This window comes from Xylocopa sonorina, chromosome 2 (genome assembly GCF_050948175.1).
Source record: "Xylocopa sonorina isolate GNS202 chromosome 2, iyXylSono1_principal, whole genome shotgun sequence".
In the NCBI taxonomy this organism is placed as follows: Eukaryota; Metazoa; Arthropoda; class Insecta; order Hymenoptera; family Apidae; genus Xylocopa; species Xylocopa sonorina.
The window spans coordinates 9,636,676-9,652,976 of NC_135194.1; the positions used below are offsets into that span (position 1 = coordinate 9,636,676).

Sequence of the window (16,301 nt, forward strand, 5' to 3'; positions counted from 1 at the left end):
ATTAAGTAAAACTATGATTGAATTATGTAGATCATTTAGATCTTTTGATCATTTAGGATTTGAGAAAAGAAAAAAGAAATCCTTGAATAATGGAAGAGTTCTTTTAATTTATTATATTTTAAATGCTCTATTCGGTTTTCATGAAAGTAATTGGAGAATTAATTAGTAATAAAAGAGTCGCTTGGTATTCTGACAATTTCCAAGTTTTTCGCGCACTAACAAACAGTACAGTTTGACGTTTCACGTGTACCAACTTACATAATCTTCATACTCCTAAATAGCCGCTAAATACATAACAAGAAATACAAGAAAACTCAAAATAATAACGGTACAAATTATTTATTCATCTAAATAGCAATCATATTAATTTAATAAGTATTGAAATTAGCTCTAGTGATATTTGTTGACCATTATAAAAATTTAATTTCATGCGGATATATTCATGGACGAATAGCTTGTGGGCGAAGAAAAGGTTGCGGATACATCAGTCAATAGATCGATGAGCTTTTCCTTACTCGCGGATATATTTGTCAATAGCTCGCGAACTGTTGAATTATATTTTGAAGTGAATTGTGAGTGCTTTTGTGAACAATTTCAAGTGGCTATTTGTGTTTATTAAAAATTTCTTATACCAGTAACATAGATTCAAAGTTTTGTCATTACTATTTTCTAATATTGTCATATTGTTAATATGATCTTATGAGAGCTATTTGCATACCGATCGTATACTGAAATTATCATCTGAAATATTTAATTTCATTCATTAGTTTACTGATATTTGACTACAGTAATTTCATTACATAACCTTCAATCTTTAACACTACATTTTTGAACACAGTGCCAGTATATGAACTGAATATGTATAATTTTTTTTTTACAGAATACGTATGCCATACTGCTTACAATTCATTTGAATATGTATTATATTTACTTGCATGTACTGCTACATTTGCAGACTTAATATTATTTATCATTTGATCATTGAATTATGGCCTTACGTCGAGGAAGGAAAAATTTGAGATTGCAAGTTTCAGAGGAGGCACCTGTACCTGTGTATGTAACATTGTTGCAGTATTGAAAATATTTTTATTGTATTAGTATTTTATATATTGTTCCTATAAGTATTAGTACTATAATGTTTTTAGTAAAGTATTTCTGAAATAATATAATCAAAGGTAATTAACTTTAATTCAATTGTTTGAAATCCATATAAGAAACATTATTTATCCAGACAAAAAATATGTATTAAATTATGAAGTATTATTTGATTGCTTAGTAAAATTGATAATTATTTTTTATATGTTATAGTACTCCACCAAGAAATTTGGATAAAAGAACTACAATAACTATAGGTGACAAAACATTTGTGGTAGAAGCAGATGATTTAGAGACTATATGCATTCTTGGACGTGGAGCATATGGCATTGTGGATAAAGTACGGCATAAACAAAGTGGTACCATTATGGCAGTTAAGGTACAATATATGCCTATAAAACTATCATGTGTTATATATGTATGAAACTTAGTTATTTCATGTATTTTATAGAGAATAACTGCAACAGTTAATACACAGGAGCAAAAGCGTTTACTTATGGATTTAGATATTTCCATGCGTAGTTCGGCTTGTCAGTATACAGTACAATTTTATGGAGCATTATTTAGAGAAGGAGATGTTTGGATATGTATGGAAGTTATGGATATGAGTCTGGATAAATTTTATACAAAAGTGTATAATAATGGTCGTGCCATTCCTGAAGATATTTTAGGGAAAATTGCTTTTGCAGTAAGAAAAACCTAAATGGCTATGACAGAAATCTGTATGCTAAGTATGTAATATCAGCTGTAGTTTTAATCTTAAAAATGTTTGTAGGTAGTAAGTGCATTACATTACCTGTATTCGCAATTGCGAGTGATCCATAGAGATGTAAAACCTAGTAATATTTTAATCAATCGTAAAGGGGAGGTGAAAATCTGCGACTTCGGTATTTCTGGTTATCTTGTAGATTCTGTGGCTAAAACTATTGATGCAGGTTGTAAACCATATATGGCTGTATGTAACTTTTTAACATAAGTTATAAAATCTCTTGCTTTATCTATTCAATAAATTCTCCATTGTAACCTTTTTTTTAGCCAGAAAGGATAGACCCAACGGGTAACCCTTCACAATATGACATCAGATCTGATGTTTGGTCATTGGGTATATCTCTTGTTGAACTTGCAACAGGAAAATTTCCATACGAATCTTGGGGTACACCTTTTGAACAATTAAAACAAGTTGTAAAAGATGAAGCACCAAAGTTACCTGCTAATCAATTTTCGGCCAGTTTTGAAGAATTTATCAATAAATGGTACATTTAATGATGTTTGATACTATTTTACATTAATTGTACATATTGTAATTAATAATTACTTTTTCAGTTTAATGAAAGATTATACTGCCCGTCCAAATTATAATCAATTATTGAATCTTGATTTTATCATAGAGCATGCAGAGAAGGATACAAATGTTGCAGAATTTGTTGGAGAAATTTTAGATTTACCTGAAGTTGAGCAAATGGCATAGTATAAAAATATTTTTTACATGCTGTATTACATGACCCTTAATGTAACTTCGTATTATATATCGGAGTTATTTAATCAGTTTTCTATATCTATCGTCATCAATTGTATTATTCAATCACTATATACGATTCATGTAAATCCAAGTTTAGTGTAACTTTTAAGCAACCAAAATGTATAATTTTCATCTGAAAAGTTATTTCATCAAAATAATTTCCATTCTTTCGTTTATTTAATATGTGTCTAAAGTATAGTTTTCCTAGATTAGTAGATACTCTTTGTCGAAACAGAAATGTCATGTAAATAATATACATATTTTTTTTTCACAGTAAAATAGTGATTTGTCATTGTAGCAATAGAGTAAATAAAACAAATTATAAAGATCTATTCGATTAAATGAAGTATTTCTACATTTCATACAATACGATAATGTAGTGAACTCCTAGTTGTAATAAGAATGATATTTTGCACTAGTTATATTAATATAAATAACAAATACAATGAAATATTGAAATAGAGAATGTTCACCTATGTGAAAAACTGACGTAAAAAGTATGTAACCTTTTATGAGAGTCAAAATAGAACAAAAAGAAAATTAATTGTACTTCTTTATTTATATATACAGGGTGATTTACTACTCGTGCGACAAATTTTTACAGCTGATACTACACCTCAAAATCAACAAAAGAGTTCATACAAATCTAAGTCCGATGGAATTTTTGTTTTTTTCAGAGAAACAGTAGTTTCAATCATAATATTGATTGTATCTTCCAAAGTTGGTCCTACAAGCAAATGACAAACAATATTGCAAAGAGCAATAAATTTGTTATTAAATTAAGAAATTCCTTAATTTTCATTGAATAGAAAGAATAATATAAATTATATCTCCCGCTTTAGAGGTAAGAGAGAGAAAGATATACAAGAAAGCTATAGGAAAGAGCAAGACAGATGCTGCTGACCTTACTCTCGAACCCCTGGCGCCATCTCTATAAAAAGTGCTCAAACTGGTCGCACGCAAATAATGTTAACTTTAATAATTATTTTCTATTTGCAATATAATATAATGAACATTAATAGAGAAGTAAAATAAAAATCAATTAATTTTATTCTGTAAAATATTTTACGACTGATTGGAAAAAACGATTTTATATATATATGACAATATTAGGAAACTGAAGAAAAATACATAATTTAATAAGTATATAAATGATAAAATTTGGTTTTCAATTAATGTACATATACATGTCAAAATGAAATAACATGCATACACACTTTTTCTTTATTTCATAATTTCTACATTTTCTAACATTTTCAATTATTTCTGTTTAATTATTTACAATTTCTTTAAAATATATGCATTTGATTGTGATAGTATATATATTCAATCAATAAATGAATAAGGGAGTATGGAATATTCATGTACATTTTACCTTTTTTATCATTATTTGTTCTATATTGAAATGATAAAATTCATATGAAAATTACAATATTAACAATGTGTGTATTTTTTGTTCTCTTATCATTCAAGTTTTAAGAAATTGGTGGCATGAGATTCATTCCTTTACATTCAATAGCAATCTTTACACCTAATATGAATAATCCGATGCTTTTAACTACCGACCTGTAAACAAAGGATTACATATAAATATTTTAAACATATTTCACTACTGTTCAATTACATTGAAAACATAATCGCAGATTTTAATAAATATTGTGTCACGAGAATATCTCACTGCACGAGGTTCGATGCCGACAAAATATTCAAAAGCTAAAAGGTTATGAATGAGATGAAGGAAAACTTGTTACAAACATACCATTTAAAAGGATCGTGATAAATATTCTTTACAAATTTTACAGGACTTTCCATTGTAATTTTTATTTTTGAAGATATACTTTCACTTGTTTTGATTGTTTACAAGAAGTATTCGAACTATGTAGCAGTACAACCACAGAATTGCTTAATGGTAGGATCTCAAATAGAATGATGAACATAGAGTTAGTACTCTCGTATTTCTTAAGAGGTCTCTGGGAATTTTAATTCTCATATTCTACACTAGATGGCATATGCCCCTCCTTTTGTGGCGGGATTTAATGGATAAATTTATAACTTCTATTACTGCTTATGTTATCATTTAGAAGTCTTATCTTCAACTGAACTCATTTATATATAAAATCAACAATAACGGTTGTTTGTTGCTAACCGCATGCTGATTTCTAATGTACATAAGTTGGATGCTAGCTCGTCAGAGATTTTTTTATTTTGCGCCAAAGCGTTACCACGTGTATCGCGGTTCTTGATCTCATTTGCTTAGATAGCTTAACTTTGATAAAAAGAAATGTATATCTTTCAATATCATTCAGAATTCTAATTCACATAAAACTACCACTTAAGTCTATTTCAGACTGCGCAGAAATCAAACTGTTATTTTTGCTAAATATTCTTCTTCAAATAGAATACTGTACGCATTGTTACAGAGGAAGTAGAATATTGTATGCTTATAGAATAGAAAGTAGCGGAATATAAAATATTATCGGATCGTCAATACATCCTAATAGATATTTCAGCTAAATGCCTTTTCAGTTCTCAATGGATTTCATCTACCAAGTATGAGCGCTTAAATGCCTGGATGAGAAAGTCCTGAGAATGGCTATGTTATAAACTAAACCCAACTGAGGATCGATCTCATCATGAATGCCGTGGAAGAAACCGAATGGTTCTGGGATGTAACGATAACGGTGTGTGACATTATTATGTCCCTGAACCAAGGTTTTCCGAAGCGGTCATTATACTAGTAGCTAAGCGAGGTCATGCTGTACGTGATTTACCAAGAGTAGACAGTAGTCCTGCAGTAGGTCGTCAGGAGAATTAAAATTCAGGGCCTCTCCTGGAGCGAATTCTTGAGCTGTTTGCAGTTTGATCTACGAGAACATTTCTACATAGTTATGATAGACAAGATTATGTGCATGGGTGTCCTCTTTCAGAGGGAAAGCCTGGATCCACAGTTGCTCCAGCTAGTTGTTGACTCTGTGTTCTCCACTGTCAGGTAGGAATCGTTTTAGAGTCGGTAGATCAGTATACTTGGTCCTTTAGCCCTATTAGTATTTTTAGGTTTCGTCTGCAGTTGCTGCTCTTCTCCAATTGTAGATGGAGGAGATGCTACCTCGGTGAACGCGATGATGAATGGTTCTCCTGTGGTAAAATGGATGGCACAGTGAGTTTTCCTTAGCGCACTGACCGATTTATCTTCAGAATGTGGTGGGGAAGGCCTTCGAACGTGTCGTTACTTTTTATCTCTCGTAGAATTAGACAGTCGAGAATGTACATGACAGAGGTTAAATTAAAACGTTAAGGATGGCTCTTTGCGTAGTCACTTCCAAGTTCGATGGACTTGGTTCCTTGGTAACGTTTTCGACAGATCGCGATTTCTAAAATATTAGTGTGGTAAAGACTGCGTGTTATCGTAGGCTTAAGTTTGAAATCCATTTTCAATTTTGCAAAGAAACAAGTAAAATTATTCTTATACGATCGCTATTTCAGAAAAGTCTCGTAAAATGATCGAATCTATTATACGCTTCACTCATTGTCAATGATGATGGGTGCATCTTACACCGCGTCTGTGATTTAAATTGCAAACGGACAAGTTGGATAATATCGATAAGATGTATCGATTAAAAAAAAAATTGCTGTACCGCATTCATTCCTGATTTGGTAGGTTTTACAAATAGCTCTTGCCGATCTTGTTAGCAAATTTAGTAAGAAGCTTGTATTACTGAACATCGATCAGCAGTAATTGATAAGTCTATTAAGACGAGAATTGTTTACAAGTGAAGTAAGATCGCGTTATATTAATTGCAATAAAAAATTAAAAATAATGTACAAAAACTTTAATGTTGAAAGAAAAACATTTTCAAAGTAGTTTGTGTACTTTTTGAACAATTCAATATTTATTTATTTATAACTTAGTCATAAAATACGTTTAGAGTCTTAAGAAAAGAAGTATATAGACAATGTTATCAAAAGCAAAAATTATATAAATATCTAATAAATAGGTATGTATTAATAATAACGATTGTATATAAATATAACATTATTTTGTCTTTGTTTTTGCAGAAAGTTCACTTCTCTCGGTGTGGTAAGAAATTGGCAGCGATTGAACGTACATCCAGATCAAGAGGAATGTTAACACGATCAGTTTATTCATTCCGGCTGAGGTACAACCGAACGTTCGACGAAGAATATTCCAATGACAACAATGATTCAAGATATCGACGGGTAAATCATCTGTAAATTAGATTGTCGAGTTTTGTTGAGGCTTCCGTAAGCGAATCGAGAAACCTACCAAGAGTCAGTGCATCTCAGAACTTCTCCGACCTCCGGCAAGGTGAGTGCTACTCTCTAATATTCAGCTGCGGCTATTCGACAGACTTCCCGTAACACGTGTCCATCGTGAAACCACTTATTGGGTAAGTTCAAGTATCAAGAACAGTTCTAGAAATTATCATAACGAAAAATATGTCCTGATTCGACTTTATGAGCCGAAATGAGACGTAAAACGGTATTCCTATAGGTGAATGTAGGCCGTTAATGATTATTATTTCTATTAGAAACCACAAATGCCCATTTAGCTAACGTTTATATTTATGTGTACGAGGATATGAGTTTGCGGAGCTATTTTAAAAAAGTGTCAGAAAATTTTTGGATGGTAGTTTGTAGCACAAATTGTTTAGATGGTACTATTTTTAGCTTTAACGGAAGTTAGTTGTACGTGGGTCGGTTTTTAAGAAACTACTCGAAGAGAAAACGAAGGTTTAGGCAACTAATTGCAAATGATGTGATTTATAGTAGTAAGTAATCTTTTGCAGATAATTTATGTTAAAATAAAGATATAAAAGATATAAAATACAATTCGTGTAGTGAGATTTTTTATGTAAAATTTCGATTTTCGAACGGATATATCATATAGACACGTAATGCAATAATGGTTATGGACAACGATAATGAAACAATCAAGCAGAACAATAAATTAATTTTATAATTATATTTTGCAGCACGAAATGTGCCTTCAAAAAATTTAGTTTTGTAAATATGTAGAGTTGTATTTCTATATAGATGATACTTTACTGAAAGGAATATAATTTAATTTACAATTTCTTTATTTTGTTAAGTGGCATATATAGATAAATACAAAAACAATTATTTTACAAGTTAATTTACAATATATATAACTATAACATAAAAGTCACAGACATGATGTCGCTGCAGCTAAAGGTATACACAGATCGCTAAAGCTTATAAAACTTTTTTAAGGATTCTTCTATTTTTTTACCACGTTTTAACATATATGCACAATTTATAATATTAAACTGACGAAATACAAAATTGTCTGATATTATTGGTTGCTTCTTTTTGTTATTTATCAGCATATTTGTACTAGTATCAATGAATGAGCCATTTATTGTGTTAAATTCAATATTTATTTCTACCAACAGGAAAAATTTACTCAAATTTAAATATAATCGCCTCTGTTTAGTAATGTTTTACTATCGTTCTGACCAACTATAGGTTTCCGTACGAAAAGGAATTTGCCAGTTTGATAAAATTTTATCAATTTATTTCTGTACTTCAGGTAATATTTTCGAGCTAGTATCTCAGATAAGTCGTTTTGCGTTGATTAAGAAGTACATCTAAAAATCTGATAAACCTGTGGGTGTGCCACATGTAAAAACGATTCCACCCAACACTACGTTCTTGGTCAATTATATCTATAACGCAAGATCTAGCACTGTCATAGAGCAATTTCGTTAGCGATTTTCTTTATCTATAAGTGATCGCTTTTGTTGCAGTTACTTATTTTCGGATGAAGCAGCTGGTATCTGTAGGAATCTTCTGTGATTGCTTCGTTTGATTCAAGTAACTCATAGTACAACGCACCCTCTATGCGCCCTTAAATAGAAAGCACGATTTTCTTGTGATGGACGTTGAGTTTTGGACTAGATACTCTCGATTATTTTGGATTTAATTGCAATTTCTTCCTAAAGTTCTCGCAATATATACAGTTTCCATCACGATCTATGGTTTCTCACAGAAAGGACTGTTTTCGTTGTTTGGTAAACAGACCATTGACTTGGCAACCATTGGTTTTAAGTTAGATTTGCCGATAATTTGTCAGCACGTGCATTAAACGTCTTCAGACACGAATTCGATGGTAATCTTTAATAATTTTCTCAAGGTAAACAAATTAGTGAACAATGACGAGGTGTAATAAAAATATGAATTTTTGAATTATTTGTCAGGATTTACTTTTTTTACTATCTTGCCACATATGCAAAAGTATAACAATAATTACCATTCTTCATAATTATATTTGACGAAAAACAATCATTGCCAAAGTTCACTACTTATTAATGATAGCATCTTGTCTAACTCAAGAAGTATAGGACACAAATCTTAATAAACGAAAGTATTCTAATAAAATTTTCTCGATAAACTACAATTTTCCAACCCTTTGTTAAACATTTTTCTGAGGCATCCGAGGTCAGTACCAGTTTCCCAGATCTCCATAATACAAAGGTACCAAATGTATTCCCAATAACAAAACCGCATACCGATTCGTGGCAGACATGAGCGTGATCGTCATATGCAAGCGAATCAAGAACGATTGCGGATCACTAGAAGGAAAAAGTTCGTGCACTTTTCTTCGTAGAATCGAATTTCCTTTTGCCAGTCTATGACGTAGGTTTGGTGTTCCAATAACAGGAGTTTCCATACATGGGAATGTCGGTTCTATTGATTTTTCGCAGAGGCGCAAGCGCTATTCGGCTCTTATCTGGCAAAAGGGAGGCGCGGCTATAACCATGGACCCCAGTGTACTCGCCAACATGGACAAGGACGCATTGAAGAAGCAGATCGAGAACATGAAGTATCAAGCCGGTATGGAACGGTGGCTTCTATCGAAGAGTATTGTCGCGTAAGTGCATTAACCTCTTCTTGCCCCCGCCCCTTCCTGTCCCCTTCCAAGCCTAGTTTACGTCGGTCGTTCCTGTAACTTGTTATTTTCACCTGATATTTTTTTTTCTAGTTTCTATCTTATTTAACGGATTCTCTAATGCACGCCGAGGATGCTTCGCGTTGCTGGTCCAGCAACTCCATCTATCTCGTATTATGTGTGTGCTCACCGATTACTTTTGGAGTATACTTCGTTTCCTTCGATTTCCTTTGTATTTCCCGTGGTGATGAATATGCAATCCTGTTGTGTTTATCCTTTTTCTGTTTTACGCTTATCGGTGTGGGTGTTATATTAGTAGCATTGCTCTATTTCTCCCTACCACTGGTTTGTTATATTTAATGGATTCTTCCGCTTCTTTCTCGTCATTTTTTAATGTATTTGTGTTAGTTATTTGGTTACTAATTGTGCATGTCTGTCAAATTGAATACCTTATTTAGTATTTTCTTTCCTTGCCTCAAAGTGTTCTGTCAGATGTTTCGCTGTTCTTTAATGGATTCGGTGTATAGGTGACGTTAAAAATGGCTCAGGATTTATAAAAGAGGAGGACTCACTAGGGTGGTTTTTATAGAAGGTGTACATCACGAAGTTTCTACCGTTTTCACGTGATCATTTAAAAACAATTTAAACAAATAGCATGGATAAATACAGTAAGCACAATACACATATATTGCATTCATAAAACTAGACTGTACGATTGTTTTCAAAATATTATTAGGAGTATTAGTAGAAAGCTTCTAATAGTGAATAATATATTTTCGTTTATATCTTGATAATTTTCACAACTTTTAGACAATTAGTTCTAATTCAGGTGACATTTATACAATTTTTTATCTTTTTACTATTCTGCCTATTTTAACGTTGATTTAGAGGGGATTATTCTTTTTCAAAGCAAATTATTTGGTACAACAGTTATGCAGTATTATATTCTGGTATTTTTGTATTAAAATCCGGATTTGTTTTACTTCTAAAGCTAGTTTTAATTATAAAGATATTTAAAGTACATTGTGTGGCCGTGCTTTGTTGCACATATGGAAAGCTGGATATTTTAAGAGGAAACTAATGCATTTGTTGGTTTCGCAAAATTGAAATTATACATTTCGGTATCTACATAATAGGCTATTGATGAACGTGATATCTCATTGCAGGGGGTGTAATGTTCAAGCATATATTCGCGTTGAAACGCTCGGTGATATCTGATGGCGCCTTCCGTACTACTAAACAAATTTTATGGTTCTATTTAATCAATATTTTTGATGCTACGAATGCGTCCTTATAGGATTTGTAAGATATTAGATAATTTTCATTTCATAAAAAAGAATAATAGAAATGTTTAGGTGTATCTCAAAAAGGTCTTTGAAGTTCGAGCAGCTCCCAGATGCATCGTTATAAGGGTGGGTAGCGTCATGATGTGGTTAATGGCGTGACAAGTTTAACAATATCATTAGAGTAACTTACACACTATCTACATTTCAAGTAAATTATTCTGCAAATATTTTCCATCGAAAGATTGTATAGAACATTTGATTCCTGGCATCGAGTTAAGGGTAACTCGTTCAATTCACAATAGAATAGCATATATCGGTATATAGGAATTCTGTAATGGCTATAGGTTGAATTGACTCGATTGAAACAATTGTCCGGTACCGTATGAAAGTTGTTTAGAAAACATGATCGAAGAAGTCGTTTCCTAGACAAATTGAGGAACGCGAGACGTAGATGACGACATAATCGGTATCGTGTGGCCTGGCTTGGTGTACCGCAACACGTTGTTATATACCGTAGTAATCGACATTCAAGGCTAAATTACACCGGCGTTCCATATATTACACGTTGGGACAGGATCTCCTTGGACGTGGAGTGTCCGTTAATCACATATATGTACGCGAACTGATTACTTTTAGACGTTCAAAGAGTGTGCGCATATCAATTGAATCATGCAAATGCATCGATTGCTGCACTGGAATTCTGTCATTCGCTAATGAAAATTGGTTCATTCCGTTATTGAATTATCAGCCTTTTGTTCAAAGATAGCAGAGAACTACTATTATATAGATTGGAGGAAAGTACACAAACGATTGTTTGGTATACAGACTTTCTCGTATTGCCATGTTTGTACATTTGTAAACGAAAAGTGTTGGGTATTTCGAAAATATCTTATTAGAGTAAAGATTTATGTGCGATAAAAGTCACCATAATTATTACACGATCGTACTTCTATCGATGCATCGCATTTCCATCAAAGGTATAATAAAAGAAGTTTAGGATTCAGGCTTTTTGCAAGCACTGAAACATAAGTAGATCCAAAGAAAAAATAGAATATGCCAAACTTCTCCCAAACTTCTGGTGCAAAAAAGTAATTAACAAGCAACAGATTGCATTAATATTAAAATTACCTACATTGCGAGGAAGTTCTAGGCGCCTAGATATTCTCTAATAAATCAACGACAATATTGATGAGTTTCGTCGTACTTATTCGAGTTCGATCATCGTCATAATTTATTCGTTCTTTATTGTAACGAACACCCATGTCTATCTACCGTTTTACTTGGAATGGATCGTTCTTTTCTTGGGAAGTTCACTTTCATTTTCTTTTCCGGCTCCGTGCCCGCCGCCTCTTACGCTTTCTCATTCTACTTGCTGCTGTCGTTCATTGAATAATACGTTATTCGCTTCCGATGTTTATCAGGATTGTTTCTCTCTAATGATTTAACTATCGTCAATTTGTCTGATTATTCAAGATATATATTATATGGTATATGCATAGAAGAGAAGATTTTTATCACGAACTAGATGAAATTAGCGGCTTTACTACTGTACATTGATATTACTTGCTGTATTATAACAAACGATAAAATTTTAAAAAATGGATAGATTTATCTATTATAACTTAAAATTTAATTGTAATAAATATACAAGTATAAGAAATGTAATAAAAATAAATATATTTCAATATTTGTGACACTCACGCTATAGTATATACCATGTATTATTTTAGTATGCATGATACATTTGGTATATACATAGACACAGTAATGACAATTCTCTTAATCCTCCGGGTGTATATGCAAACATTGGAGAAGTAAATAACACAAGTAGAACGTGTAAACAGCGACATAAACGTGTGTAACAACGGCAATTATCAGTATATGACACGTTCAAACAAATTGACAAATAAGCAACAGAAGCGGCATTGATCATGGGTTCGTTTAAATACACGCACGCAATTAGGTTGAGTCTAATAATCGGAAACAATCATAGGGGCTCTTCTGTAACAAGGCGCGGGCCGCGTGTTTGATAACATATGGAAAGTTGCACGGCGTTGCGGAACGAACGCGGAACCGTGTTCGAGCAACGTCGTTGTCCCGTTCTGCGGTTTTCGACGGGAATCGTTCGCAAAAACGAAAAATTTCCGCGGTCAGCTACTTGGAGAGCGCCGAAGTGAAAGGTATCTCCCATTTTTTCTTCCTCACTTACCGACCGGGCTAATCTTTTGCCCGCGCCGCCGCGTCGTGCACCTAATATCGAACGTTCTCCATCTTAAATCCTGCACGGCGCCATTTCTGCCCTCGCGCATGCTTTGAAAAATCTGGGAAGAAGCGGCATTGTCTTCGATGTTCAAATCTATCCTTTCGATCAAACCGACTCCCAACGAGGAGAGTTATACCAATAACGTCTATATTTTTTATGTAGGGTACTTTTCGTAAATAGGACGAATGATTTTATCTTCCTTGAGAAGATGAGGAAAACAGAGTAGTTCATGCATTCATAGTTATCGCTCATAATTGATTTTGTTCCTTTTTCCATAGTTTTTTAATTATCTATCAACATTTCAATATTTTTCCTATTATTTGAGTTAATTACTCAAATGTTCCACGATGACGGAGATCGATATGTGGTTAAAGTGTCCATGCAGAAACCTTTCAAATAGTATATCTATACATGTACCTTTTGTATTAAGTTCTTTCACTAAGCTGTTTTAGTAAGTCTTTTTTTAATATATATGAAATATTTGCTGAAAAACCCTGATCAGTAATGAAGTAAGGAATTTCACGTATTTTGAAAGCATTTTAATTGGTAAAGGGGCTATTGAAGCTATGAAGGACGAAAAGCAACCTGCTCCAACAACAACAGGTCGTTAACCCACATTCACTTTTAATGAAGAGAATAAAAGTTTAGAAACATTTAAACGTTGGAGATGAATTCATCGCAATCAGAGAATTGCATAAATCCTACGATTGAATTGTAGTATCAAATCATTAACAGAATTGATACTGATAAAATACAAAGTAACAGTTTAAAAAGTGGAAGTGTCAATTTCATATACATTTGGTATTTATATCTAAGGGACAGTGATTTATTAATTCCTGGTATGCATTTTTGACAAGTTGATGGATAATCTTTTATAAACGAAAGACGTAAATCTACCAGTTTTATTTTTCAATAGAGAAAACAACATTAACCGGTCTTGATATAACTTTAATTTCTTTTTTTCATTGCACTAAAATTTCACTGCATTTATTAAGAGGGAACCTAGACCGACCTCACACAAAGTATAGACACCATTACGTAAGCTGGTTGCAATTCGGAGGTAAAACTACGCTCATAAATTCAGAACTTTACATGACTCGTAGTAATGAGTGCACAGATATCATCGAGATATGTAAATTAATGGCAAATCGTTCACTAATGACAATACTTATAATTTTCTTTTGATCCTATGGAGGGAGATGATAAGTTGTAATTGTTTAAGTAACAAGCTTAACATTATTGTAATAAACAAAAAAATACCGTGTACTATATTGTTATAAAAATAATTGTCCGCATACTTTTGAGTGGTACTGCGTAACTATATTTGTTTGGAGACGTTTACCATGGAAATACGAAAAATTGGCCGATCGCGATCGAGCAGCTACAAACCTTCGAAACCCAGAATTCTCCTTGAACGCAAAATCGGCCAGAGTATCCGAGTTCCTTTCACCGAGCCTTCGCGGCGAAACGGCCAACTATTCGTTCCTCGTTGCACTTTTCTTTGCATCGCTTGCAACCTTGTTACGTTTACAACGATCCTGTGTTTCACCAACGTTGCTATTGTGTGTCCAGTACTTTATTTACAGCTTCCAGATAAATTTCTGGTATATCTTACGAACAATATACAATGCTTTATAGATATTTACTATCGACTCTGAAGATTGTAATAAGAATCTCACTTTTCTTGTGAATTTCACGTTTAACTCGAAAATTGATTATAAATGACATCACAGAAGTGTTACTCGTGAATGTAAGTGCTGTTATTAATAACTACACGAAGAAAAGTGATTAATTTGAGATACTAAATTAAATACAAAAAATGAGTTTGCTTCTTCCAACTTCATTACTTTTATTTAATACTGAAATTACATTAAAAATAGACAATTTTTTAAGATATTTGTCTAATCGTATCAAACATTGTTCCAGTGGTAAACTTCGATATTCATTGAAAACGTAACCGAGTGAGAACATTTAGTGTGTCGATCTTGTAGACGATCTACTTGTTTCCAGGATGAGGGAGTACGTGGAAGAGAATGAGAAAACTGACCCATTGATACACGCGCCTGACAAGAAGAACAATCCCTGGGCCGAGAGGGGCAAATGCATAATCATGTAATCAAGACGTAGAACCGCAGGGGACGAGAAGGAGAAGAGGCTAGGAAGCATCTGAGCGAGTACCATCCGAATCGAATCGAGTAGGAGGCGGATCGTTTAGCCGCGTTTAAATTCACGTTTAAATTTAAACCAGCGAGACTAAGTAAAACCAAATGAAAGACACAAACAAGTAAAAAAAAGAAAAAAACCAAAAACACACTGATGTAAAAGGAAAAGGAACGTGGAAAGGTATAAGGAGAAAAGAAGAAAGAGACGTATGACAGATGAAGAGCAATTATCACGAGGAAGAAGGAGGAGGAGGAGAAGATGAGGGAGAAGAGTCGGGCGCAAGCGATGGAAGCTGGATGAAATCCTGGATGAAGGAGGAGCTAGGAAAATGGCGGAAGAAGCGAGGTTGACGCGAAGCGGAGTCAAACTAGCTAGAGCTAATAATTCAACGATCTAATTCTTCGCAGTCACCTGTTCGCAGTAACTTTCCCGTTTCAACATGCAAACGAAACGAGCGGCGTGTTTTAGCTCGACTTTCTTCGTCTTTCTAATCACCGTGGCTTTCGGATTGAACCTCGGACTATATCTCGAGATGTGGTCTTCGCTCTGGCCGTGCCTCGATCGATTTGTGCGACGACTCACAGAGACGCGAAAATGTACTGTATATCGATATTAATTGCTTAAACTTTCACCTCGTGCGTCTGTCGTTCTCTCTCTCTCTCTCTCTCTCTCTTTCTCTCTCTCACACTCTCTCTCTCTCTTTGCCTCTCTGTCTCCGTGTCTCTTTTTCTTCGGTTCCTTCTTCTTTTTAACCGTCTCGCTCTCCTTTTCTATCAGCGCGAGCGAAGGGTGCGAACGGCGATCTAATCTGTCCGAGGGTTTCATAAAAGTAAGGGCATGGAAAGGAAAACACGGACGGCGAAAATTGAATCGATTTAATCGAGCCAGGGGACGAAACGAATTGAGCGGGCGAAACGACGTAAAAGGGACTCCGCTCCAAAATGCGCGCTTCTGTCTACTCGTCGTTCCGAGTTCCGAATTCTGGATAAGTTCTGATATCAGTTCTTATTCGATTCCATTCGTTTTGATCGAATATGTGTTATG

At 33.7% G+C, this 16,301-nt stretch overlaps 2 protein-coding genes and 1 long non-coding RNA gene across 4 annotated transcripts; 2 read left to right on the plus strand and 1 right to left on the minus strand.

The window, feature by feature from the left end:
• Positions 1 to 309: 309 nt before the first annotated feature.
• On the plus strand, positions 310 to 2,713 carry Lic (dual specificity mitogen-activated protein kinase kinase lic). Of its 2 annotated transcripts, none has more exons than XM_076909976.1 (7): positions 310 to 655; positions 881 to 1,053; positions 1,309 to 1,474; positions 1,547 to 1,783; positions 1,871 to 2,050; positions 2,131 to 2,348; positions 2,419 to 2,713. In XM_076909976.1, exons 2-7 carry the CDS (start codon positions 989 to 991, stop codon positions 2,561 to 2,563), a joined length of 1,011 nt encoding a protein of 336 aa, XP_076766091.1. In that variant the 5' UTR covers positions 310 to 655; positions 881 to 988; the 3' UTR covers positions 2,564 to 2,713. The 2 variants fall into 2 exon arrangements, with proteins under 2 accessions (XP_076766091.1, XP_076766090.1); XM_076909975.1 differs by having other exon boundaries at positions 310 to 572.
• Positions 2,714 to 3,774: 1,061 nt separating this feature from the next.
• On the minus strand, positions 3,775 to 4,554 carry LOC143433051 (uncharacterized). Its single transcript, XR_013103090.1, has 2 exons — positions 4,374 to 4,554; positions 3,775 to 4,180 (listed from the first exon to the last, which is right to left on the minus strand). It is a non-coding gene; the product is annotated as an uncharacterized LOC143433051 (long non-coding RNA).
• Positions 4,555 to 6,916: 2,362 nt separating this feature from the next.
• Positions 6,917 to 15,407, plus strand: Ggamma30a (guanine nucleotide-binding protein subunit gamma-e). Its single transcript, XM_076909874.1, has 3 exons — positions 6,917 to 7,023; positions 9,361 to 9,527; positions 15,105 to 15,407. The coding sequence occupies exons 2-3, from the start codon at positions 9,415 to 9,417 to the stop codon at positions 15,208 to 15,210; spliced, it is 219 nt and encodes a 72-aa protein (XP_076765989.1). The 5' UTR covers positions 6,917 to 7,023; positions 9,361 to 9,414; the 3' UTR covers positions 15,211 to 15,407.
• The last annotated feature ends 894 nt before the right edge of the window (positions 15,408 to 16,301 follow it).

Coding starts and splice junctions, on each gene's coding strand:
- Lic (XM_076909976.1), top strand. CDS start 989: ATGGCCTTACGTCGAGGAAGGAAAAATTTGAGATTGCAAGTTTCAGAG. Junction 2,051..2,130: donor GTTGTAAACCATATATGGCT/GTATGTAACTTT, acceptor CCTTTTTTTTAG/CCAGAAAGGATAGACCCAAC. Junction 2,349..2,418: donor GAAGAATTTATCAATAAATG/GTACATTTAATG, acceptor TTACTTTTTCAG/TTTAATGAAAGATTATACTG.
- Ggamma30a (XM_076909874.1), top strand. CDS start 9,415: ATGGACCCCAGTGTACTCGCCAACATGGACAAGGACGCATTGAAGAAG. Junction 9,528..15,104: donor CTATCGAAGAGTATTGTCGC/GTAAGTGCATTA, acceptor ACTTGTTTCCAG/GATGAGGGAGTACGTGGAAG.